This window comes from Diceros bicornis, chromosome 15 (assembly GCF_020826845.1).
Source record: "Diceros bicornis minor isolate mBicDic1 chromosome 15, mDicBic1.mat.cur, whole genome shotgun sequence".
In the NCBI taxonomy this organism is placed as follows: Eukaryota; Metazoa; Chordata; class Mammalia; order Perissodactyla; family Rhinocerotidae; genus Diceros; species Diceros bicornis.
Window position 1 is genome coordinate 49,419,388 of NC_080754.1, and position 27,688 is coordinate 49,447,075.

At 35.0% G+C, this 27,688-nt stretch overlaps 1 protein-coding gene across 1 annotated transcript in view; it reads right to left on the reverse strand.

The window, feature by feature from the left end:
* Window positions 1-27,688, reverse strand: part of ECT2 (epithelial cell transforming 2) — a 64,880-nt gene that overhangs the window by 13,566 nt on the left and 23,626 nt on the right. Inside the window, 9 exon segments of the mRNA XM_058556340.1 lie at window positions 1,291-1,445; window positions 2,793-2,931; window positions 6,146-6,265; window positions 6,435-6,513; window positions 13,807-13,888; window positions 16,873-16,969; window positions 17,901-18,011; window positions 19,134-19,202; window positions 26,923-27,042. Coding sequence (XP_058412323.1) covers window positions 1,291-1,445; window positions 2,793-2,931; window positions 6,146-6,265; window positions 6,435-6,513; window positions 13,807-13,888; window positions 16,873-16,969; window positions 17,901-18,011; window positions 19,134-19,202; window positions 26,923-27,042 — 972 coding nt within the window.

A 27,688-nucleotide genomic window follows, 5' to 3' on the forward strand; every position in this document is an offset into this window, starting at 1 on the left:
GCATTGTATTACCCTCTATGAACATTCTGGGGAACAATCCTTTATTTATAACATATTCTTGTCCCATAGAAATTTTAAAAAACAAACAAATCAAAGTCTGTTAATTGTTCTAAACACTGAGGTAGGGAGTTTTAATCAAGTATTATCTAGTTTATAAACCACAATAATTTTACCTCAATGTCTTTTAAGGTCAGGCTTAACTATGATAAAATAAACGTTTATTCCCAGGAATGTCCAAGACAATCTCAGTTACAGTGCCACTGTACTGAAAAGAGTCGTCTATCAACACATTCTCCTCCGTCTATGTCATTTGTGCAAAGATGAAGGGGTCTATATCTGTCTATCACATGTCTTTCCCATATATGATGCAGAAATCAAATTATCTTTTTTTTTTTTTTTGTGAGGAAGATCAGCCCTGAGCTAACATCCATGCTAATCCTTCTCTTTTTGCTGAGGAAGACCAGCTCTGAGCTAACATCTATTGCCAATCCTCCTCTTTTTTTTTCTTCCCCAAAGCCCCAGTAGATAGTTATTATGTCATAGTTGCACATCCTTCTAGTTGCTGTATGTGGGACGTGGCCTCAGCATGGCCGGAGAAGCAGTGCATCGGTGCGCACCCGGGATCCAAACCCGGTTCACCAGCAGCGGAGCGCGTGCACTTAACCGCTAAGCCACGGGGCCGGCCCCAAATTATCTTTTTTTTAAGGGACAAGATTTCATCCAAGATCTACTACAGGCTATATGATTTCTGGTGAGTCATTTAACTTCAATAATTTATTTTCTCATATATCTTAACTTTAATCTGTATATAATAAAGATAATTATATATTCATAATGGCATTTGATTTTAAGAGGTCGGACTGAGAAAACTGGATTGGCAACTTGCCTGATAGGAAAAGCAACTAGCTATAACTCACCTATTGCTTTCACTAAGATAAAAGAACAAGAGAACAAAATACCCTCTATTTTACAAATAGCCAGATCAAAGAGCACTAATGAAAATCACAAGGTATATTACAATAAGTCCCAGAAGCCTCACTAAATCAGAGCCACAAGAGCCACAGGCTATGAGGACCTGTTTATAAGCTAGGGACTCAAAGAAATGTTTCATGCGTCTATACTTCTAAAAATCTTTTCCAAATAACTTATTAAACCATTTGTCTTCAACACACACAAATCTAAAACTCTCTAACATTCATAATTAACAAGTCATTAGAAATGTACAGGTTTAGACTGAATGCATTGCTATGGAGTTTAAATTTTCATTGTAGTAGTAGTTTAAGAACTTACAGCATCTGCTTTACAAATGGTGTTGGCTACATGTCGACATAGCATCTTTAACCAGTTTTCTTTTGGAAGTTCCTCCGATGTCATCTGGAAACTGAGCAGCACATTTGCCTGCTCTGTTGGTGGCCTCACAAGTAAGGCAAAAGCATTATGACAATCTAGGATTCCAGAATAAACATAAACATTAAATGTTACTCCTTGGAAAACGACAGATTCATGCAAGTTTAGTTCCTTCAGAGCAACAAAATTCCAATGAAATTATCTCTTCTCCACCCTTCCTGTCCCCTCTTTTTTTAACTGGACAAAGAACATCACCATATTACGTTGAAACATTGGAAAGAACTATAATAGTAAGTACCATGTGAGAAACTAACAATGATAATTTCACATTAAAGAAGCAGTATTTTCCATGACATTTAATATTTTATATGATGGAGTTTTTAAAATTATATCATTTCTTAGAATTCTAGAATTTAAGTTTTAAACTAAAATGGCATTGTTAAGAATAACAACTCAAGCTACTCAAATCAAGTTCACAAAAATAAAATTGCTATTTCCAAATATCAAAATTGTTACAAAATTTTTTTTAACGAAAAAAAAAACAAATTTTATTCTTTTAGCATCCTGGAACCTATTTTAAACAAAGAAGTCTTCCATAATTGTAATCCAAAAATATGGAGATGATTTAAATAAATGCATTATGTAACCTTTAATGAATCCAGAATTTGACAACCAAGTAAAGATAGCAATACAAATTGCTGTTCAAGTTTTCTTTAATTGTTTCTATTAATTCAAAGCCTTCCATCTCTATAGGATGGGATCAGTAAGGGAACCAGCTTACATTGTAAAAACATATGCCTAACATCCAAAATATGGCCATGCACACACATCACTAGGTGCTAATTAAACAGATGATGCTGTTTTTGGTAGGTATAAAGTCTGGCAATTTCAAGAAGCCTCCCTAACACTGTCAAAGTTGAGAGTAAAAGCTTTCCTTAATACACATTTGACCCCATGTCAAGTCTACCACAGTTACTTTGGATGTATTTATTCACGCACATCTTTTCCTATCATATCCTAAATATATCCCTAAAAATGCAGCCATTGGCAACAGGGAAGGTATAAGACATGGAGCACAGGTAACAGACTGGTGATTTCTTTTGGATTCTGAGGGAATAAAATAAGTTTTGGTGTGGGAATAGACTAGGCTAGGGCACTATTTTGACATGTAACCATTGAAGGGAGGAAGATACTCCTTAAGGGAAGAAGATATCCCACAGGTTGAAACAGCACTTTCATTTGAAAAAAATCAAAAATAAAGTCAGTTCCTAGAGATAGAGTTCAAGTTGAGATAGAAGTGTAAAAACAACTACTCTACCAGAACTAACCAACTACACTTAAAGATTAATTTACCAGTTAAAGAAAGAAAAATAAGGGAGTGAATCAAACCTACAATGAATATAAACTATTTTTTATTTAGCCAATAGTTTATCCAATGAGCATACCTTCTGTCTCTCTTATGTCCAGCACCTTCTTAATTTGAGAAAGAGGCATTAGATGAATATGCTTAAGAGAAGCTGGGGGTCGGGTATGGCCATGAGGACTCCTAAAAGGGCCAATAACCTTGTGCCGTTTTCTTGCTATCTGATTAGAGGGAAAAAAAGTCACTATCAGTAACATGAATAAAAACAATTAAAGACCAAATACTTAAAAATAAAATGGTACTAATGACATAAATCTATACGCAGCTCATTTGACTATCAGTCATTCCAGAATTAGTATGTGATAAGAAGTAGAGTTACTTTGTGACAAATGCATACATGTAACTGTACCAGAAATTGTGTAGCTCTTCTCATGTTTATATGGCAAGAGCTCAAAAGTCAGGAAAATAGGCCAAGGGACAGGGTCTAGGCAAAAGGTCCCAGAGGTGTGAAAGAACTTAGAAGCATTGTCAGAAGTAATAGGATCAAGGGTGGAAGAATCTTCTTGAGTTCAGGAAGAGGAATAGTTGCTCTGGGATCTCCGTCTTGGGTTCAAAAGATAATCGATATCAATTTAAGAGCAGAATTCACAATTATCTCAGATCTTGTGCAGGACACTGAGGATAAAGAGTGAATAACACAGAAATGGTCCTGCTCTCATGATATTTATACACTACTGAAAAACAGAAAGATTACAGAAATAACTAACCAATACATTAAACAAATAATACAAATTATAAACTCAAGGTGGTGTGTTAAGATATAACTTTTACCGGGGCCGGCCCGGTGGCATAGCGGTTAAGTTCGCGTGCTCTGCTTCGGCGGCCTGGGGTTTGCAGGTTCGGATCCCGGGCACGGACCAACGCATGGCTTGTCAAGCCATACTGTGGTGGCGTCCCATATAAAGTAGAGGAAAATGGGCATGGATGCTAGGCCAGGGCCAAGCTTCCTCAGCAAAAGAGGAGGATTGGCATCAGATGTTAGCTCAGGGCTAATCTTCCTAACACACACACGAAAAAGATATAACTTTTACCTAAACTGGGAACTCATGCAAAAGGAAGAGATAGGTAAAGTAACACTGGAAAAGACAGGAGGCAAAAGCACAAAGGACCTCGTGATTCATGATGTACTTGAGTTCTGTGAATTTTATAAAGTCTTTAAATTTATTGTTTTCATTTCCATGGAAGCCTAGTATATTATTTTGACTTTTTAAAAGAACATCTCTTTTGAGGTTATAATCATCAACTGAAAGACATTAACACAAAAAGATTTAGATTAAGTTACTTAATGACTTGAGATTGGTCATGATAATGAATATGAAAAAGTATAACTGAAAACTGTACTAACTTGTATTGACTAATGAGAAAAGATCAAAAGGCAGTCAGTATCATATTCACACTGAAGCAGAAATATGACACAGATCTATGTTACACATCAAATACTAAAAGTTCATTTGCATTAACAGTAAAAATAAGCAATAAAGACTCTTTATTTAAATAATTATTTCCACTGGAGTATTTAGATGTACTTTTGATGATATAAATGATAGTACATCAAGGTAAAAAATTCAAAACATAGAAGAAAATATATCCTTAAATACTAAATTAGTTTACCTTCAGTAAAACATCACCCATATTTAAGTCAATATAGATTTTTTCCATTTTAAATGTCTCTAACTTTTACTACCCTCTTCATCTCAAATTTGCTAAGAGTTTTGTTTTGTTTTGTTTAAACAAACAAGCTAAAGGAAGAGTTTAGGATTAAAAATCTTGAAGCTCAAACTTCACCTTAGAAACAGCTGTTTCAGCTAATGTGATTCTGAGGCATGGAGACTAAGAGAGAGTAGAACAAAAAGTCACAGGTAAAGGAAATGAGAGGCTAGGGTATCACATAATGGACTCAGAAGTCACAGGGAATGACCAATGGCAGGAATTAAAGTGGAAGGGAAGTCAATGAGCCAGTTAAAAAAGACTTCACGGAATTTGAAGGGGATGTAAGATCAAAACCTTAAAGTAAACCAAAACTCTCTCAGGATTAAGGGGATAAAAACCAGAATGGATTAGCAAGGAAGTAAAGGTAACCTAACCTAGTAGATGAATGGAGCCAGCTGACCTAGGGTCTTCAACAGGAAAAACTTCAAAAAGCTTTAATAGAAGCAAACAAATAGAAGTACCGAGCAACCAAGTACAGTAAAACCCCAACGTAACACAAATTCAGATAAAATATGATTGAATATTGACTCCACTTAGCCCTTTTCTCAAAAACAGAGCAGGTAAGAGACAAGGAGTTCAGAATGATCTACTTCATGATTTTTTGACTCTCTCAGTTTAGGGTACAGTATTTTTTACTGTCTTTATTTTTGTGTTTTGTGACATTACTGACCAAATGAAAGTATCATTTTTCACTAACCTCACAACAGCCTCTGCATTTAACACCAGTGAATTTTTGGTGAGATTTTATTGTACCTGTAACTGTGCATGGCTTGTTCACTAAGATTCCCTTGTATTTTACACTTTAAATAATAATATACATGATATAAGAGGGCAGCTCTAGAAGAGAAGTGAAGTAGAAAAGGTTAAAAGGAAGAGGTATAGACTTTAAGGAAACCCATCAAATCACTTTAATGAAAGCAAAAGAAAGTTACCCAATAACAGACATGTCAAATTAGTCTTCTGTTATGTCTGTTTTATCAAAAAGAACAGTTTTATCTTCTGAGATGAAGGAAAATACACTCCCTTTATATCCCCCATTAGATTGTTTCGTTGTTTAAAAATACACTATTAAACGAATGAAAGAGAGCTGAAAAAGCAAACAAATATAACACCATTTGCCTGGGGGAAAAATTTAACTTAGATGAGAATTTTAGAATTAGAATCATTGCAACCCATCTGATATACTGACCACTCAATCACTCTAAACCTACTGACTTAAGGAAGAATCAGAGGATCACAGTTCATAAAATTAAATAATCAAGTTATCGCCCTCTTCAACAAAATACTGACCTCTTTTTTGCTGAAAAAAGCTACTTAAATTTTAAAAAGAAGAACTCATAATTACTTCATAAACCTTGAATAAATATACATAGAAACAAGAAGTTCCTAAAATTCTTGACCTAAGCATTTACGTGCCCTGAAATAAACTAAATTTTCATTTGGATTTGGATTTGAAGCCATGGAAATTTATTATACTTCTTAATATTAGGCCTTCTCCTAAAAGCATTCTATTAAAAGTATTAAACCAACAATTGCTCTCAATTTAAAAAATATGATTATTTAAGTTCACTTTAAACATATAATACTTCAATCAAAGCTTGGTTTTAAACATTCAGGGAAGTCACACAGATCAGTGGTGTTATACTCTATTAAGCACAATTTTACCTCCAGGCAGTCATTGAAGAGGAAGAGAGTTACTTGTTCTCCTCTGTCACAGGGGTGCTCACCTAGAGAAATTGTTTCAACTCGTTGGACTAAGCTTCGGTGAGAAGATAAAAGATTAGCCTGTATAGATTGAAATATTAATAGAAGAGATCACTTAGTAGTACGTAATTTTTTAAAAGTTATAATTAAAAAAAAAAGTGGGGCCAAGATTCTGTTCATATGAAAACTATAGAATCTAAATAACAATAAAGAGAAAGTAAATTCACAATCATCAAAAACGAACACTTACTGGGCATCCATCTACTTCATAGACAACATCAAAAATTTGCTTTTGAGCTTCAGTTTTTCTCTTATCTTCATTAATATGCCTGGAAAATTAATAAGGTTACCTTAAAAACTTTAACTTTTAAAACAACAGAATATGAAAACTGCAGACAAATACATCTCATGTCACAAAAAAGTCCTTCCATGTAGCCTCCCTTAATTTTGATAGTTGAATCAGTTAAAATATTCTCTAAAAGTATCCCATGACACTAAAAAAAAAATTCCACAGATCCTTCAGCAAAGTATGTCTTACTATACTCCTTACTATATTCTTTTCTTATAAATCACTATATACTTCAAGTTCTAACTATAAGTTCAGTTAAGGTTTTATGCAAGTCATTCCCAAGTCATACGCTAATCATTTCACTGAAACAAAAACTAAGACTACTGCTTCCAAATAAGATGGAATAAGGAGGAAAGAATTATACCCTTCTGCCTGAAACAATTAAAAAACCATCAAAACATAAAAGAAACAAGGGTTCTCAAGACACTGAAAGTCAATTCTTGAGACAGGAAACAAGGTAAGTCAGCTATAGTCTACTATACTGTTTATAAGAGACACATTTTAGGTTCAAAGACATAAAGAGGCTGAAAGAAAAATGATGGGAATACTCCACCCAACAAAAGCAAAATATACGTTCTTCTCAAGTGTACATGGAACATTCTCCAGATTAGGCCATAAAATAAGCCTTAAAAAGTTTGAAAGGATTGAAATAATATAAAGTATATTTTCCAACAACAATGGAGTTAAATCAGAAATTAATAACAAAAAGAAATTCTGGAAATTCACAAATATGTGGGAATTAAGTAACACACTCCTAAATAACCAATGGGCCAAGAAGAAATCACAAGAGAAATTAGAAAATACTTTGAGATAAAAACACAACATAGCAAAATTTATGGGATACAACTAAAGCAGTGCATTAAGGAAATTTATAGCTACAAATGCATATAATACAGCAAAATAATCTCAAATCAATAACGTAAGCTTCCACTCTAAAACACTGGGGGGAAAAAAGCAAACTAAATCTAAAGCAAGCAGAAAAATGAAAAATCATAAAGACTAGAGTAGAAATTAATGAAATAGAGAATACAAAAATAACGGAAAAATCAACAAAACTAAAAGTTGGTTCTTTGAAAACATCAACAAAACTAACAAACCTTTAGCTAGGCTGACCAAGAAAAAAAGGGAAAGAACTCAAATTACTAAAATTAGGAATAAAATATAGGACATCACTACCAACCTTACAGAAATAAAAAGGATTATAAGAAAACACTATGAACAATTATATGTCAACAAATTAGATAGCTTAGATAGCTCTGGACAAATTCCTAGAAAGACACAAACTACAGAAACTAACTCAAGAAGAAACAAAATCTGAATAGATCTATAACAAGAAATTCAATTAGTAATTTTAAAACGTCTTACAATAAAAACCCCAGGTCCAAGGCTTCACTGAGGAATTCTACCAAACACTTCAAGAATTAATAATAATTCTGCATAGGGCCGGCCCCGTGGCTTAGCGGTTAAGTGCGCGCGCTCCGCTGCTGGCAGCCTGGGTTCGGGTCCCAGGCGCGCACGGACGCGCTGCTTCTCCAGCCATGCTGAGGCCGCGACCCACATACAGCAACTAGAAGGATGTGCAGCTGTGACATACAACTATCTACTGGGGCTTTGGGGGAAAACAAATAAATAAATAAAATCTTTAAAAATAATAATAATAATTCTGCATAAATTATTCCAAAAGATAGAAGAGGAAGAAACATTTCCCAACTTCTTCAATGAAACCAGTAGTAGCCTGATACCAACACCAGACAAAGGCATTACAAGAAAACTATCAACCAATATCCCTTTGAATATAAACACCAAAATCCTTAACAAAATACTAGCAAACTGAATCCAGCAACATATGAAAAGGATTATACACCATGACCCGGTGAGATGATATCCCAAGAACTCAAGCTTGAGTTAACATGTAACAATGTAATACACCATACCAAGAGAATAAAGGACAAACACCACACAACCACCTCAGTAGATGCTGAAAAAGCGTCTCACAAAATCCAAGGCCCTTTCATGATAAAAAAACTCAACTAGGAATAAATGAGGACTTTCTCAGCCTAATAAAGGGAATCTACAAAAATCGCACAGCTACCACCATACCTAGTAGTGAAAGACTGAACGTTTTTCTCCTAAAAGGAACAAGACAAGGACAAGATGTGCGCTCTCACCACTTCTGTTTAATATTGTACTGGAGCTGCTAGCCAGGGCAATTAGGCAAGAAAATGAAATAAAAGGCATCCAGATTGGCAAGGAAGAAGTAAAACTATCTCTATTTGCAGACATGATCTTGTTTACAGATAATTCTAAGCAATCCACTAAAAAGTTATTAGAACTAAAAAAAAAGTTCAGCTAGGCTGCAGAGCACAAGATCAGTCTACAAAATTCTACTGTCTTTCTATATACTAGCAGTGAACAATCCAAAAATGAAATTAAGAAAGCAATTCCAGGGCTGGCCCAGTGGCTTAGCGGTTAGGTGCGCGCGCTCCGCTGCTGGCGGCCCGGGTTCGGATCCCGGGTGCACACCAACGCACTGCTTGTCCGGCCATGCTGGAGCCGCGTCCCACGTACAGCAGCTGGAGGGATGTGCAACTATGACATACAACTATCTATTGGGGTTTTGGGGGGGAAAAAAAAAATTAAAAAAAAAAAAAAGAAAGCAATTCCATTTACTACAGCATCAAAAACAATAAAATAGGAATAAATTTAACAAAAGAATTGTAAAACTTATACTCCGAAAACTACAAAACATAATTGAAAGAAATTAAAGAACTAAAAAGTGGAAATAAATGTTCACAGATCACAACCTTAATATTGTTAAGATGACAATACTCCCCAAATTGAAATACAGATTCAACAAAATCCCTATCAAATTCCCCACTGTTCTCCTCCCCTAAAACTGACAAGCTGATCCTAAAAAGCTATATGCAAATTCAAGGGACCCAGAATAGTCAAAACAATCTTGAAAAGGAAGAACAAAGTTGGAGGACTCACACTTTCTAATTTTAAAACTTAATATACAAAGCACAGTAATCAAGCCTGTGCAGTACTAGCATAATCATAGACGTATAGATCAATGAAATAGAATTGAGAGCCCAGAAATAAACCTTCACATTTATGGTCAGCTGATTTTCAACAAAGGTGCAAAAGAAATTCAGTGGAGAAAGAACGGTCTTTTCAACAAATAGTGCTACAACAGATTTCCATATTAAAAAAGAACATCAGGGGACGGCCTGGTGGCGCAAGCGGTTAAGTGCACGCGCTCCACTGTGGCAGCCTGGGGTTCGCCAGTTCGGATCCCGGGCAAGCACTGACACACCGCTTGGCAAGCCATGCTATGGTGGAGTCCCATATAAAGTGGAGGAAGATGGGCATGGATGTTAGCACAGGGTCAGTCTTCCTCAGCAAAAAAAAAAGAGGAGGACTGGCAGATGTTAGCACAGCGCTGATCTTCCTCACACACACACAAAAAAAACATCAATCTGTACCTTGCCCCTTATACAAAAATTAACTCAAAATGGATCACAGACCTAAATGATTTTTACCTAACAACTAACATTGCAAAGCTTCTTGAAGAAAACAGGAGAAAATCTTTGTGATGTTGGGCTAGACCAAGATTTCTTAAATAAAATTATAAAAATACCATTCATAAAGTGGACCATGTGCTATCGCCATTCACAAAAATTAACTCAAAATGGATCAAAGACCTGAAGGTGAGACCTGAAACTATAAAACTCATAGAAGAAAATATAGGCAACACACTATTTGACATTGGGTTTAAAGGAATCTTTTCGGATGACATGCCTACCCAGACTAGGGAAACTAAAGAAAAAATAAACAAGTGGGACTTTATCAGATTAAAGAGCTTTTATAAGACAAATGAAACCAGAATCAAGATGAACAACCAACCAACCAGCTGGGAGAGAATATTTGCAAAACATACATCTGACAAGGGGTTGATCTTCATAATATATAAAGAACTCACACAATTGAACAACAAAAAAACAAACAACCCGATCAAAAAATGGGCAGAGGAAATGAACAGACACTTCTCCAAGGAAGATATACAGATGGCCAATAGGCACATGAAAAGATGCTCAACATCACTAATCATCAGGGAAATGCAAATCAAAACAACACTAAGATACCACCTCACGCCCGTTAGAATGGCTATAATCACCAAGACAAAAAACAACAAATGTTGGAGAGGATGTGGAGAAACAGGAACCCTCATACACAGCTGGTGGGAATGCAAATTGGTGCAGCCTCTATGGAAAACGGTATGGAGATTCCTCAAAGAATTAAAAATAGAGATGCCCTATGATCCAGCCATCCCACTACTGGGAATCTATCCAACGCACCTGAAATCAACAATCCAAAGAGGCTTATGCACCCCTATGTTCATTGCAGCATTATTCACCATAGCCAAGAAGTGGAAGCAACCTAAGTGTCCCTCGACTGACGATTGGATTAAGAAAATGTGGTATATATATACAATGGAATACTACTCAGCCATAAAAAAAGACAAAATCGTCCCATTTGCAACAACATGGATGGGCCTGGAGCGTATTATGTTAAGTGAAATAAGCCAGAAAGAGAAAGACAAACACTGTATGATCTCACTCATATGTGGAATATAAACCAACACATGGACAGAGAAAACTGGACTGTGGTTACCCGGGCAGTGGGGGTGGGGGGTGGGCACAAGGGGTGAAGGGAGTCATATATGGGGTGATGGACAAACAAAAATGTACAACCCAAAATTTCACAATGTTAGAAACCATTAAAACATCAAAAAAAAAAAAAATACCATTCATAAGAAAAACTGATAAATTGGACTTCATAAAAATCTAAAACTCCTGTTTTTTGAAAGAAACTGTTAAAAAACATACCACAGACTACAAGAAAATATTTGCAAATCACATATCTGACAAAAGTCTTTTAACCAGAATATGTAAAGAATTCTCAAAACCCAACAGTAAGAAAATAACCCAAATTATAAAAAAAAAAAAAAAGTAGACAAAAGACTTGAACATAGATATCACCAAAGAATATGGATGGCAAATAAGCACACAGAAAAATGCTCAACATCATTTGTCATTAGGGAAAATGTAAGTCAAAACTACAATGAGATATCACTACACATCTCTTAGAATTTCACAAATTAAAATGACTAACCATACTGCAAGTTGATAAGGACATGGAGCCACTGGTACTCACCATACACTGTTGGTGGGAATATAAAATAGTACAACCACTTTGGAAACAGTTTGGCAATATTTTTAAAAGTTATACATACAGGTACTATATGACCCGGCCATTCCTACTCCTATGTATTTACCCAAGAGAAATGAAAGTATATGTCCATACAAAGACTTGTTCACAAATGTCCATAGCAGCTTTATTTGTAATAACTAGAAACTGGAAACAACCAAAATGTCCACCAACACATGAATGGATAAATCAATTGTAGTATATCCATATAATGAAAAACAATAAAAGAGAATGAACTATTGATATAAGCAACAACAAGGACTAATCTCAAAATGATTATGCTGAGTTAAAAAAGTCTGACAAAAGATAGTATACTGTCTGATTCCATTTAGATAAAATCCCAGAAAATGCAAATTACAGAAATAAAAAGAGCAGTTGTTGCCTTGGGATGGGCAGGCGGGGCAGGGAGAGGCAAGAAAACGGATTACCAAAGGGCATGAGTAAACTTTTGGAGTTGATGGAAATGTTCCTTATCTTGATGGTGGTGATGGTTGCATGGGAGTATATCATCAAACTATATTTTAAACATGTATAGTTTGTTAAATAAATACTTAAAACTATTAAAGCATATATCTATAACAAATTAATGTTTTTAAGTTAAGCCATGTGTAACTAATGTTGTTAGTATCCAATTTTAGGTTTTTTAGGTTTGCTTAAACGGCAAGGACTAGTTAATTGGTGCTGTCTCATTATTTCCTTTACCTGACAAATTATGTTTCAATAAACCATAATACCCATTTAAACCCCAGGCTAAACATTCAAGAATCTCAAGAATTCAAGAATTCAGATGTGGTCAAATTCTATAAGGTTTATAAATCAGCATCACAATTCAACACAAATAACAAATAGCATAAACTACCATCAAAATAATAATGGTAAAGTTTCTATACACTAAACAGGTAAACTGAGCAAGTAACCTCTAAGCTTTTCTCTTTTGTGAAAATATGTTAAAACTGACTGCCTACTTCATAGAGTTTGTTGAAAGAATCAAGGTAAATAATGTGTGTCAGAATATGTTAAACCATGAAGTGTTGAAAAAAAACTATTCTCTGGCTCCAAAACAAATCGAAAGCATGAAGGTTGGCTAAGGAACATATAAAAGACGAATATAAGCAAAAAACAAAACATGCATAACCCTTTCAGCAGCAACAGAAGTTGGTATTCGCTAATTTGAGCATTATTCTACTGCTGAACCCTCTGTCTAGATAGAGCTAATAAAGTTTCTCTCTAAGAGCTCCTTTGCAAGTATTTTAAGAAACTATTTCACATAGAAGCTCCCCATGGAATCTCAGAAATCATTTAATTAAATCTATTAAATATGTTGATATGTAAAGTCCAAAGAGTTGAAGTGCGCTCACCCTCCATGAAGCAAAACAATTAACAGCAACAGAGTTTTCAATTCCGATCATAATAGTCAGAAAAGATCATTTCTGATCAGAGCTATGTCTCCAAATAAGACCTACAGCAAGTAGCCTAAGGTTAACAATCAAGCTCCCCAAGTCAATTTATGAAGTTTATACTTTTAATACACCTCCAACCAACCTCATCAATTTAACTTCATAAAATTCAAGGTAAGAAAGAAAGTCACAAGTAAAAATCAAACAAGTATTATAAACCTTGTCTTTTTATCTCGCCATGGTGAAATTCCTGAGTTACATTTGGGTAGTTTATATGAAGACAAGACCAAGCTATGACTGGAGGTACGTGAAGAAAATGTCTATTATGAGTACATTTATAACATTTTCAAATTTGCAGACCATTGTTACTTCTGTGCATAGTAGTTTAATATCTTCAGAAATAAATGTTTTTGATTAATCAATGTATTCTTATAATACTTCTCTCTCATCATTTTAATGTGTAACTACACTATTAGAAAAATAATTTAGATACTATTTTACAAAAATTTGTTACTGATATTTTTCTCTCCGTTTAAGACTCAAATTGTTCTATTAATTCCATTCTAAATCTAAAGAACATAAAAAAATTTAAACAATGCACTTACGTCATTACTTCCTTTAGTGATCCAATGGCTTTTTCTAGAGTGCTTTTGTCAGGATTCTCTTCAGCTGTATGCTTCTTAAGATCTGTAATGATAAAATGTTTGCTCCACAATTAAAAAAAGTTCAGTGGTTTTCCAAGACTTAAAAATGCTGGGGGGGCCAGCCCGGTGGCTTAGCAGTAAAGTGCGCACGCTCCGCTACTGGCAGCCCAGGTTCGGATCCTGGGCGCGCACTGACACACTGCTTCTCCGGCCATGCTGAGGCCGCATCCCACATACAGCAACTAGAAGGATGTGCAACTATGACACACAACTATCTACTGGGGCTTTGAGGAAAGAAAGGAGGAGGAGTGGCAATAGATGTTAGCTCAGAGCCACTCTTCCTCAGCAAAAAGAGGAGGATTAGCATGAATGTTAGCTCAGGGCTGATCTTCCTCACAAAAAAAAAAAAAAAAAATGCTGGGGCCAGCCCCATGGTGTACTGGTAAAGTTTGGCACGCTCCGCTTCGGCAGCCTGGGTTTGCAGGTTCGGATCCCAAGCACAGACCTATGCCACTTACCAGCCATGCTGCGGCAGCAACCCACATACAAAATAGAGGAATACTGGCACAGATGCTAGCTCAGGGTGAATCTTCCGCAAGCAAAAAAAGAGGAAGATTGGCAATAGATGTTAGCTCAGGGAGAATCTTCCTCAACAATAAAAAAAATGCTATCCATTTTGATAGATACAGGCTGATTAATTTTTAGATAATATCTAACCTTTACATTATTATTTTTGTGTGTGTGTGAGGAAGATCAGCCCTGTGCTAACATCTGCCAATCCTCTTTTTTTTTGCTGAGGAAGACTGGCCCTGGGCTAACATCCGTGCCCATCTTCCTCCACTTTATATGGGACGCCGCCACAGCATGGCTTGACAAGCGGTGCATCAGTGCGTGCCCGGGATCTGAACTGGCGAACCCCAGCCCGCTGCAGCGGAGCGCGCACACTTAACTGCTTGCGCCACCGGGCCGGCCCCATAACCTTTACTTTAAAAAAAAGTTTTACACAATGTTCTCCTAAGAGCTCCTTTCTTATACATTTGTTAAGGTTTCCAACCTTTTTTCTTTTTGCTGAGGAAGATTCACACTGAGCTAACATCTGTTGCCAATCTTCCTCTTTTTTGCTGAGGAAGATTCACCCTGAGCTAACACCCGGTGCCAATCCTCCTCTCCTTGCATGCAAGCCACTGCCACAGCAGAGCCACTGACAGACGACTGGTGTAGGTCCACACCCAGGAATTAAACCCAAGCCACCAAAGCGGAGCACGCCAAACCTAACCACCAGGCCACTGTGGCCAGCCCAAGTTTCCACCTTTTTTTATTGACTAAATTTTCAGAATATGTAACACAGATTTTCTTACACTGCTATCTCAATTCCTTTCTAGTAAAGTTTGGGAACTCCTCGATTCCTCCAACTCTCTCCATAGTGCTAAATGAAAACACACGATCCTCAATTAGCTGAAAAATCATTATATGTGTTATATTTCATATTGGGGCTCATGGCTCCATCAGAGAGAGCATTCGGTGTCCTTTAGAGAAGGTTTGTTTAGTTTACAGGTTCATGAGGTGCTTACACTTTGACTCATAAATTCTTATGCAAGTTGTTTATAATGTTCCCTATGCCACGTTCCACCTAATGGTTCCCTAGTACCAAGCCCACCTAATCTTTTAAGTGGAATGATAGGAGAAAGGCTTAGAAATCATGTGCATTTTAGTCATGACACATTTGATGGATTTCAACAAGTACTTAATAAAACAATAATGAAGATAAATAAGCAAAAAAAATACACTGCTTGGTAAAGTTAACAGTTGGCTTGTTCCTATATTCTCCCTATAATCTATAAAATGGGATATCTATTAAAGACTGGGGAAATCATTTTATAAGCTAGTAATTCTAAATTCCATTAGATAACCCTAGAGAGAACAAAAATTATCAATTTTTTAAGTTACTACTATAACTCATACGTTAACCAAAAGATTTTAAAGAAAAAAAGATTAACCAGTCACAAAATTAGCCTTGTCTGCTATACATACTACAGTAGTTAAGATTTCGGGATCACAGGCCAGCCCAGTAGCATAGTGGTTAAGTCCATGTGCTCCACTCCAGCGGCCTGTGGTTTGTGGGTTCAAATCCCAGGCACAGACCGACGCACCACTTATCAAGCCCATGCTGTGGCGGCGTCCCATATAAAGTAGAGGAAGAGGGGCACGGATGTTAACCCAGGGCCAGCCTTCCTCAGCAAAAAAAAGAGGAGGATTGGCAACAGATGTTAGCTCAGGGCTAATCTTCCTCACAAAAAAATAAAAAAATTTTTAAAAAAGATTTGGGGATCAAATGCTTTATTACAGACTCATTCCTGTTTGTCAGTTTTCATATTATTTTTTAAATTTAAGTATGAAAACTAAATTACAATGTTCTAAAAATATTCACTACTTTAGTCAGCTAAATGTAAAAATCATATACATGCTTTTCTTTCACCGCAGGCAAAATTTATTCATAAAAACTTATTTTCTGCTATAAAATTCCCTTCCATTGATCTCATATGTAGTTTAAGTTCTAGAATACATGGATGCATGTCTCAAGAGTGTTCTGCACAGTCTAAGGGTGAAAAAAGTAAACATAAGACCAAGTATACAGAACTTTACTAAGATTCAGAAAAGGACCAAATAACTTGAGACATATGAATTATCTCTCATGATTTTGTGGATGAATTTTGTTTACATGGATGTAAACTGATTTTGAATTAGTGACACACCACAAAATGAAAGACTTTAGCAGAGAGACAAAAAGTACAGTACTAGTCAATATAATTGATATCAGAACAAATAAAGCATTTTAGGCCAGACTGAATTTTTACAGCACCAGTGAACTATTAAGATTATCCATAAAGATATTTTCTATGTAAAAGACATAAACTTTAATGGTGAAGTCTAAGAAAACTATGAAAATGAGAAGGATTTCAATTTTTTTAGAACAAAACAATTCCATAAAAACATCCAAAATAGTCTGAAAACAAATCAGACAAGTACCATTTAAAAGTAACGCAACACTGGGTAACCTCTGTACTGGTCGGATGAGAAGTTCAACAAGGCTTTGCCGTCCACATTCTGGTTTAGCTTGGTTTATCTGAAAGGAATTAATTTATTAAACAACCAAAAAAAAGTTTTCTGTAAAGATTAGACACCCTACATTTATTAGATTACACTTTCTCATTAGTGCCCTGTTAAAACCAAGAAAAGTGGTGGGGTGAAGTGGTGGGGTGGGAGCTGGCAGATTACTGTGGTTGAATAATCTTCCAGGCCCTCAAATGACCTCCTGGCCAGCCAAGGGTTAACATCTTAAACAGAAAGTGAGTTCCTCTACACACTTCCAAATATTCCATCTTAAGTTTCTCTTAAGTCTACAGCATTCACAAGAAAAAAACAGTTTTAAAATATTAATTACGCTGGGGCCTGCCCGGTGGCGCAAGCGGTTAAGTGCGCGCACTCGGCTGCGGCAGCCTGGGGTTTGCCATTTCAGATCCCGGGCGTGCACCGACGCACCGCTTGTTAAGCCATGCTGTGGCGGCGTCCGGTATAAAGTAGAGGAAGATGGGCACGGATGTTAGCCCAGGGCCAGTCTTCCTCAGCAAAAAAAGGAGGAGGATTGACATCGGATGTTAGCTCAGGGCTGGTCTTCCGCACACACACAAAAAAATTAATTATGCTGATATCATTGGATAAACAAAGTAAGGCACTGGTAAGAGAAAAAAATCATTAAAGGCAAAACAAAATCTCCCTGGAAAATTTTAGGTGTTTGAGCACTAAATCACGTATAACTTTTTGAAAAAAAAATAACCACATACAACATTCTCATTCACTCAGATGCCTCTTGGACCCTGCTACCTAACATGTCAAATCTTCTCAAGCTAAACATCACTGCCACTCTCTGGTACACCTAAAGTTAATAAATAACACTAAGGTATTCTTACATGGATACATTTTTACCAAAAGTATGATTTTAATAAACTCTGTCAGAAGTTATTCTCAGATTTTTATTTGAAAGAAATGTACACTACCTTCAGAAAAGCATGAAATCTGGGTTTCTGTTTTTCACATTTAATAATTGTTTCCTTGCTCATTTCAAAGAAGTTTACAAAGGGAGGATAGGTTTTTACCAAATCTTTTGACTAGGAAAAAGAAAAAAACACAACATTAATTTGTAATGCATGTCACCCTTAGACAATGAAACTTAGTCAAATAATCAAGTCACAATCTGACATATTAGATGCAAAAGAAAAGTTTAAAGTAAGTTTTTTCTCAAGTTAAACAGAGAAATTTATTTTATAAACTTCTCACTAATGAGTTAATTGTTAAACAAAACGCATCAATTAGTACATATAGCCTAAAACCCGAAAAGCAAACAAAGACCCAGAAAGAAACAAAAGTATATTATAGCTTATTGTATTGATATAAACATGACAAAGTTTAAAAACTTCTATAAGTTCAGAATATAGTAATTAGAGTTGATCTACACAAAACCCAAAAGCATACTATTATTTATTGAAGGATCCAAACCACCATTAAAAGATCAATTATACCACCCAAAAATACAAACAAAAAAAAGGAAAAATGTCTTGGTTAATAAAGGAGACTAATAGATATCAAAAAGATATGTGAAAATAATTTGCATATTTGGAATTCTCAACCAAGCAGAAAACACATCTAAGAGATTATATGGTAAGGATGGAAGTTAGAAGGAGGCCTCAGAAAACAAAAGCATCAGAACGCAAGGCACTGAAATTTATACAATGCATTCAAAGAGACTGAAAGAAATTTATAAATCCTATTCACAGCACCTCATTCAAAAGGAATTAACTTTATTTGATAAACTTAAGTTAAATGCTTCTTATCCTAAAGAAGCAGTTCATTAGAAGGTTTTATGCAGAGCAGACACAAAACAGCAAAAAATGCTATCAAGTAAAGAAAGAAAAATAAAAACTCGATTATAGAAAATTTCAGAAAAATCATTAATCTGTGGCCATTTATGAAGGGCAAATAATTTGATATATAGTAAAACAATTATAGCTATATAGTAGTATTCCTATTGATGATCTTGAGCTATCAAGAAAGTGTTCAATTGTATATAGAAAGTATGTTTCAGAAGACAAAAAACTTAACAATATATTTTACAGACACAATGTCAAAGTTTTAAATGCTCTCACATTTAAACAGGTAACTTTCATTCCCTGTCAGTCCTTGATCAAATGATATTTTAACCAGAAAACTTAAAAAAGAAATAAAATACTTACATATTTAAGAAAGATGTCACCAATGCTTTTGCTCTCATCCCAATTAACAATAAGGTCTTCAAGATCATCCTGAAAGAGCACAAATTAAAACACTTAAAACTGAACTTGACAATTCAAAATCTTTTAATATTTTCAAGATATTCATATGAAAGAAGCACTTTAGAAAGTACCTTAAATTTGAAATGCAAAACAATTAATACATTCTTTCTCAATAAGGAATTAACTTTTTGACTATGAAGAAAACATCCTTTGAAAAACGATTAAGAAAATACAAAGCATCAAGTCAATAAGACTAACTTCCCAACATGATGTAATAGTTCAATATCTTTTGTAATTAACTATAAAGCTGATTGGTGTTATTTATTATAAAAAACTACTTTCCATCCTGCTGCTAAAGCATCTTATTTAACATCAGCCATTAGAAACTGTAATTTATAATAGAGGTCAGCAAACTTTACTTAAAGGGCCAGATAGTAAATATTTTAAGGCTTGCAGGTCATATGGTTTCCGTCACAAGTACTCAACTCTGTCCTTGTAGAGTGGAAACAGCCATAGACAATACATAAACAATGGAGTGTGACTGTGTTTCAATAAAGCTTTCTTTATAAAAACAAGCAAAACTTTACCAAAATCCAAAACTGGTTAGATTTGGTCCATCAACCACAGTTTGCTAATCTCTGGTCTATAAAATTTCTCAATCATCGTCCTAAAATACTACATATTTGTAAAAATTTAGATGACCTTTAAAAGCTCTAGAAGATAATAAAACACAAATCAGACGATAAAATGACATGCCAAGAAATGATATGCCCTAATTGAAATTCAACAAGTGACTTTGAAGTAGAAATTATTCAATAAGCTTTTATACCAGAGGTTCTCAAAGTATCATCAGTAGACCCCCCCCCAGTATAATGTTTTAGCGGGATCCATGAGATTAAAACTATTTTCATTACAATACTAAGGTGTTATTTGTCCTTTCCACTCTAATTCTCTCACAAGTATACAATAGAGTTTGCTAGAGGCTACGTGGTATGTGATACTGCAACAGACTGAATTAAGAAGCAGATACAAGAAAGAGTCTTCTATTAAGCCAGACAGAGAAAACATAAAACACCACCCTTCTCACTATTTCTGTTTTGGAAATTAGTTATTTTTCATGAAGAATATGTTATTTATGTTACCATAATGAGTTATTATGACTTTAATGTATTAATAGGGGCCGGCCCGGTGGTGCAAGCGGTTAAGTGTGCACACTCCGCTGCAGCAGCCCGGGGTTCGCCGGTTCGGATCCCAGGCGTGCACTGAGACACTGCTTGTGGAGCCATGCTGTGGTGGTGTCCCATAGAAAGTAGAGGAAGATGGGCACAGATGTTAGCTCAGGGCCAGTCTTCCTCAGCAAGAAGAGGAGGATTGGTATCAGATGTTAGCTCAGGGCTGATCTTCCTCACAAAAAAAAATAAATAAATAAAACAAATGTATTAATAAATATTTTTTAAATTGGATAGTCACCCAATAATTGCCCAAAAATTAACACAGAATAGATTATAGACCTAACTGTAAGAGATAAAACAAATACAACTTTTAGAAGAAAACAAGAGAAAATCTTCAAAATCTTGGGTTAGGCACAAATTTCTTAGATATGACTCCAAAAGCACAGTACATAAAACAAGAAATGGATAAACTGGACTTCATCAAAATTTAAAACTTTTATACTTCAAAACGCACCATTAAAAACATGAAATGACAGGGGGCTGGCCCCATAGCGTAGTGGTTGAGTTCGTCATGCTCCACTTTGGCAGCCCGGGTTCGCAGGTTCAGATCCCAGGCGCGGACCAAAACCACTCATCAGCCATGCTGTGGCAGCGACACACATAAAAAAACAGAGGAAGACTGGCACAGATGTTAGCTCAGGTCTAATCGTCCTCAATCAAAAAATAAAAAAAAGAGGAAGATTGGCAAGAGATATTAGCTTGGGGCAAATCTTCCTTGCCAAAAAAGAAAGAAAGAAAAGACAAGCAAGAACAGACTGGAAGAAAATATTTGCAAAACACATAGCTGATAAAGGACTTGAATCCAGAATTTATAGAGAACCTTTACAACTCAATAAGACAACCCAATCAAAAAAATGGACAACAGATCTAAGCACACATTTCACCAAAGATAATGTACAAATGGCTAACAAACATGTGAAAAGATACTCAATGTCATTAATCATGAGGGAAATGCAAATCAAAACCACAGTGAGATGTACTTCACATCCTAGAATGGCTATTTAAGAAAAAAAAAAAGTATTGGCGAAAATGTGTGGAAATTTGAACCCTCATACATTACTGGGAAAAATGTAAAATGATGTAAAAGCCTGGCAGTTTCTCAAAAAATTTCAAATATAAGACTACCAATATCACCCAGCAATTCTACTCTCCTAAGTGTCTACTAAACAAATGAAACCATGCCCACACAGAGATTTGCACACAATGGTCATAGCAGCATTATTCATAATAGCCAAAAACTTGAAGAACCTAAATTTCCATCAATGGTGAATGGATAAAGAAATATGGCATACCCATACAATGGACTATTATCTGGCTACAAAGGAACAAACTACTAACATGCTACATCATAGATGAAATTCAAAAATATGCTAAGTGAAAGGAGCTAGACATAACACCGCATACTGTATATTTGCATTTATATGAAATGTCCAGAATAGGCAAATTCGTAGAGACAGAAAGCAGATTAGTGGTTGCCTCAGCTAAGAATGAGGATTAACTATAAATAGGCATGAAAGATCTTATCGTGGGAGGAGAAAATGTTCCAAAACAGATTAATGGAGATAGCTGCATTGCTTGGTAAAGTTATTAAAATCACTGAATCATATATCTCGAATAGGTAAATTTAAAGACATGTAAAATATACCTCAATAAAGCTGTTAAAAAATTGATGTATCCTAAAAAATACTTTTAAATTTTAATTTCAAATACAGTTAATACCAATAGGTAAAACCCACATAAACAAAGTTCCTCAATAATTTTTAAAAATGAAAAAGGATCCTGAGACCATATAAGAATCACTGCTATACCAGCAGACTCAAAAAAGTTTAAAAGGGGAAAAAATTACTTCTGATAGCATATAAGTGAACTCAAAGCAAGAATACTTTAACAGCTCACAAGTCAAGAAATAAGATTTAATTATTTAAAATTGCACTTGAAAGAAACAATAGAAAGAAAAAGATTAAAAATAAGATAAACCTTGAGGCAATATAATGTAGTGAATTCTGGCACTGACTAGCTTAATTTTAAATATGGGCTCTAGGGCTTGTTAGTTCTGTGCCCTTGGGTAAGTTACTTAACCTCTAAGTGCCTCAATTTCCTATTCTGAACAATTAGGACAGTAATGATTCCTATCTCATAAAGGATTAAATTAGTTAATACTTGTAAAACACTTAAAAGAATCCCTAACAAATAGTAGTGCTCAATAAACTATTATTAACTATATTTTTCTATGTATTTAACATAAAGTAGGGGGGATATTTGGAAAACTGATGCAAAAGAGAAAAAACTTAGAACTCTGGCAATGTAATCTAGTGGTATGTTTTTAAAGTGTAAAAAACTACAGGATGGCTTTATATACTCATATAAGAACATCGCTATCAGAAAGCAAAAATCTCTAGGCACTCTGAAAAATAGTTTACTCTGTTTCTGGTTAATCTTTAATTCCTAATGCTTGTTGATTAAATAAAGATTTCTGCATTAATCAACTGTTAGCTCAAGAACTAAGTAACAAAGGAACTAAGGCTTAGAGAGATTAAGTAATTTGCATCAAATCACTGAGTTGTGAACCAGTATTCATACTCAAGTTTGTCTGACTCCAGATTCCATGTCATTCCACTTCATCTATACCACAGTTCCTATCCATTAGAAATGGGGAGTCAGATTGGCAGAAGAGCCCCCAAGAGCATTATTTATAGTGTCACCATTTCTTACAACGTTTCTGTTGGAAAATGGTTGATCCAATTCAAGACTGACGCTGAAACCTGTCTCCTTCTCCTTGTCCATAACACATCAGGAAATCTCCATAGGATTCTCCCAACTTTACCGCCTGGCCATAAGAAAGTAGAACTCTATAGTTCTAAGACATAGAGAGCATAGCTCCCAAAGCCTGTTAGAAAAGCAGAGGAAGTGATAAACAGATGGGAGTAAGAAAGCTAAGCTACTTTCTTCTTTTCTTCCTTGTTAAAGATTTCTTCTGTATTGTTACCCTCTACTTTTATATAAGATGGGTTTCTCTTTTACCTAGCTCACCACACAATACTCCAAATTAGCAGATTACCCAGGATACATCTGTTCCTGAAACAAGTACAAGGTACCTTGAGACTTACCCTAATTTAACAAAGGATAAACACAGAAAGAAAAAGCACTCCCTCCAATCCCTCCCTTTCTCTTTTGTTCCATCATAGTTCCATACAAAAGCAGGCATTTGCACATCAAGGACCAATGTTATCAGTCCTCAAAAACAAAAATTCACACTTAGGAAAAGAGAGACAATGATAATCTCAAAAATTCTCATCTTAATCTAAACATCAGCATATCAGACGTTGGAGGCAAATTAAGAATGAGGCTAAAGGTGTTCACATAATATCTAGATGAGAAAATACACTGAGTTCTTTCCAGTCCTGATTCAGACATTTAAAAGTAGCATGATCATCATTCACCAAACATTTACTGACAGAAATCTAAGTGCCAGACACAGTGGCTATAAACACAGTGGGTAAAAAATGGTTTTAATCCTTCACAAAACTTCTAAACATTACTTTACTCACCTTCTGAATTTATTATTAATATAAATTGCTATTTTGATTTACTGATTGCTCAGTGTCAGGCACTATGCTTAGCAACTTATAAATATGTAAAAAATAAAAAACTTCACAACCACCCATGAGTCAGATACTACTATCCACAGTTTACAAATAAGAAAACTGAAGCACTTAGTCACCTGACTTCAAACCCAAATCTGCTCTATTCCACAGTCCCTATCCATAACCACTATTCAATACTATAACATACAGACACCAGTGCTTCTCAGGAATACTGTATTAATGAGATGATATGAAAAACTGTACAAATTTAAGACACATTTACAGTTTATTCACTTACATACTAAAACAGTGTATCTACAGCATGATCAAGAAGCAACATAGCATTAGTAATAACCAATGGAATACAATAATGGAATGTAATAACCATGGAAACAACCTAAGTATCCATCGATGGATAATGGATAAAGAAAATGTGATATATATACATAATGGAATATTATTCAGCCATAAAAAAGGAAATCCTGCCATTTGCAACATGGATGGGCCTTGAGGGCATTATGCTAAGTGAAATAAGTCAGAGAAATACAAATACTGTATGATCTCATATGTGGAATGTAAAAAAAAAAACAAAAAACATAATACAGAGAACAGATTAGTGGCTGCTAGAGGCAGGGGGAGGGGGATGGGCAAAATGGGTAAAGGTGGTCAAAAGGTACAAACTTCCAGTTATGAGATAAGTAAATCCTGGGGGTGAAATGTACAGCATGGTGCCTATAGTTAATAATACTGTGTTATATATTTGAAAGCTGCTAAGAGAATAGATCCTAAAAGTTCTCATCACAAGAAAAAAAACTTTTGTAACTATGTGTGGTGATAGACATTAACTAAACTTATTGTGGTGATCATCTCGCAATATATACATACAGCAAACCATTATGTGGTACCCCTAAAACTAATACAATGCCATATGTCAGTTATATCTCATAAAAAACAGAAGCATCAGCAAGAAGTTAGCCAAAAAGGGGGTCAAATCCTGGATCCAGCATTTATTAGATGACTGACTTTGGAAAAATAATTTAATCTCTGTGTGCAGCAGTTTCACATCTGTAAAATATAGACAAAAATAACACCAAAAATAACACCAACATCTTGGTAGTGTTCAACAGATGTGGCAGTACTTGACAGATGGCTGGCTACATTTAAAAGAAGAAAAGAAAAAACTGCTATGTATAAAAAAGACAAAGAAAACACAACAAAATCTAGGAGCATTTCAGTGATGGGATTATGGGTACTCCTTTTTCCTTTTCTCCTGATTTTACAAATGTCTGACAGCATGTGTTGGTTTCATGGTAGAAAAGAACACAGGCTTTGAAATTTTTAAGTATGTGACAAACCTAAAAGCAACTAATACTTGAAATATTGGTAATCTAACTTGACAGAAGAAGCTTAAAGAATTATGTAACACACAAGAAAACTAAAGGGTAACAATCATTTTCAAAGCTTCAGCAAATCAGAGCACATGATTTTCTGAATTTAGATTATATTATGTTCACATAAAAAGTATAACATTTTATATTAAAAGGGAACTTGAACACCCAAACTGGCTAAATGACTGACACAAATTCAAATTGATCCACAAATTACTGGAAGAACACCAAGATGAAAACCTACTTGCCTTCCCACCCTACCTTATGCCTCTCGGTGTTTCTTATGAAACAAAAAACATTCCAAGAATACTTTCTTCTTTAAATATTCAGAAGCCTAACTAAAAATAAGGATAAACTAGCCTGAGACTTCTGGCTTTTTAAGTTTTTTGAGAAAATAAAGATTCATTCAGAGTTCCCTTTAGATTTAGAAATAACTAAAATATGATCAAGAATATTGATAAAATACAAAATACAAGCATTTGATAAATTGCATTTTTATTAACTTATAGATCTATGTATGTTTATATATATAAACCTAGATATAAGAAGTTCTAATATATAACATATAAACTTTATATATAATATATAAACAATATATATTATACATAATGTGCAGTAAAATCAAAAGTAATTTAATGTATTTGTTTGAAAACATTTTATAATTCCGAGTGATCTTTTTATTGGAATATTGAATAAACGTTAATATGGGTTGTTTTGAGGAGAAAATTGATCAATTTTGCTCAAATACCACATAGGAAAAATAAGAGGAAATAAAGCTAAACTACTGTGTGTGTGTGTGTGTGTTTTTTTTTTTTTTTTTTTGGTGAGGAAGATCAGCCCTGAGCTAACATCCATGCCAATCTTCCTCTTTTTTTGCTAAGGAAGACTGGCCTTAGCCAGTCTTCCTCTACTTTATATGGGATGCCACCACAGCATGGCCTGACAAGCAGTGCATCGGTGCACGCCCGAGATCCGAATCCAGGCTGCCAGAAGCAGAGTGCGCACACTTAACCGCTACGCCATGGGGCCAGCCCGCTAAACTACTTTTAAAAGGTCAGCTATAGTTTCCCCAAAATTATTTTACTATGAAATAGTAATACCTGAAAATCACAGACCCTTCATCAAAGGAAAATCATTAACAAGAGGATAGCATTATCTTATCTTATGGTTTTGGCACTTATCTGACTATAAAAAGAGAAATGAATGAAATGATCTCCAAGTCCCTTCCAGCTTCAGAAACTAAAGCAAAACAAAAACATATAGCCCAAGAGGAACAACAGTAGGAAAATAAGGAAAATAGTACTAGCAACCACATGTCTCTAAAGAAAAGACTTCATAAGGTCTCAATTCCTTATTTACAAGATTAATCAAAATCAAAAAACAGGCAAACAACAAACATTAATACGGCACTGGTGCAAAGGGACAAATGATTTGAAGGAATAAATGAGTGACTGGGAAGTTTTAGTTACAAAATTATCCTGAAAAACCATAATAAATAAACACAATCCAAAAAGAATTACTACCAACCTAACATATACAAATTTACCTTTATCTTAGTGTGCACATCGAAGATATCTGGGATACTACCAAAAATAGTCTTAATCTCTTCTGGTGCAAGGATAGGCCCACCACGTTGTCCTTCCTCTTCCAGTGGTACCTGAAATAACTAAAAGGTAAAAAAAGACTAGTTTAGGCAGATTGTAGGAAAAGAAGCAAAAAACCTGATATGTAAACAATGACAAAGAAGCGATGAGATGTCGATGGAAAAGAAAAAAGTAATTAAAAAAATACTTCTCCCTAAATTTGAGACTTTTCCACATAACATTTTCTATTCTACTTTATCCTATATATTTATACATCTGTATATGTGTGTATATATACACTCATAATAAAATGTTATGTTATAATCTAATAAAAATTTATCACACAGTTCTAAAAATCATTAAAATTGTTAGTATAAGAGTAATTTCTACTTTTTTATTCAAGTTACTAAGGAAGAAAGCAATAAGCAATCAATTATTTTCAGACATATACTTAACGTATGTACTAAATGTTTTGAAATGGTAGCACAGAAACTTGGTTTAGGGGAAGGAGACTGGATTTGAAGTTAGAAGACCTGTTTGAATCCATGTTGTTGCTTCTATCAATCTAAAAAAATAAAAGGAAAAAAACTCCAAGAACTAATAGTGAGTTTAGCAAGGTCACAGGATACTAGGTCAGCACACACACGCACGCCCGTACACACACCACTCATATTTCTATAAACCAGTACTGTACAAATGAAAACCAAAATGTAAAAAAAAGAGTATCAT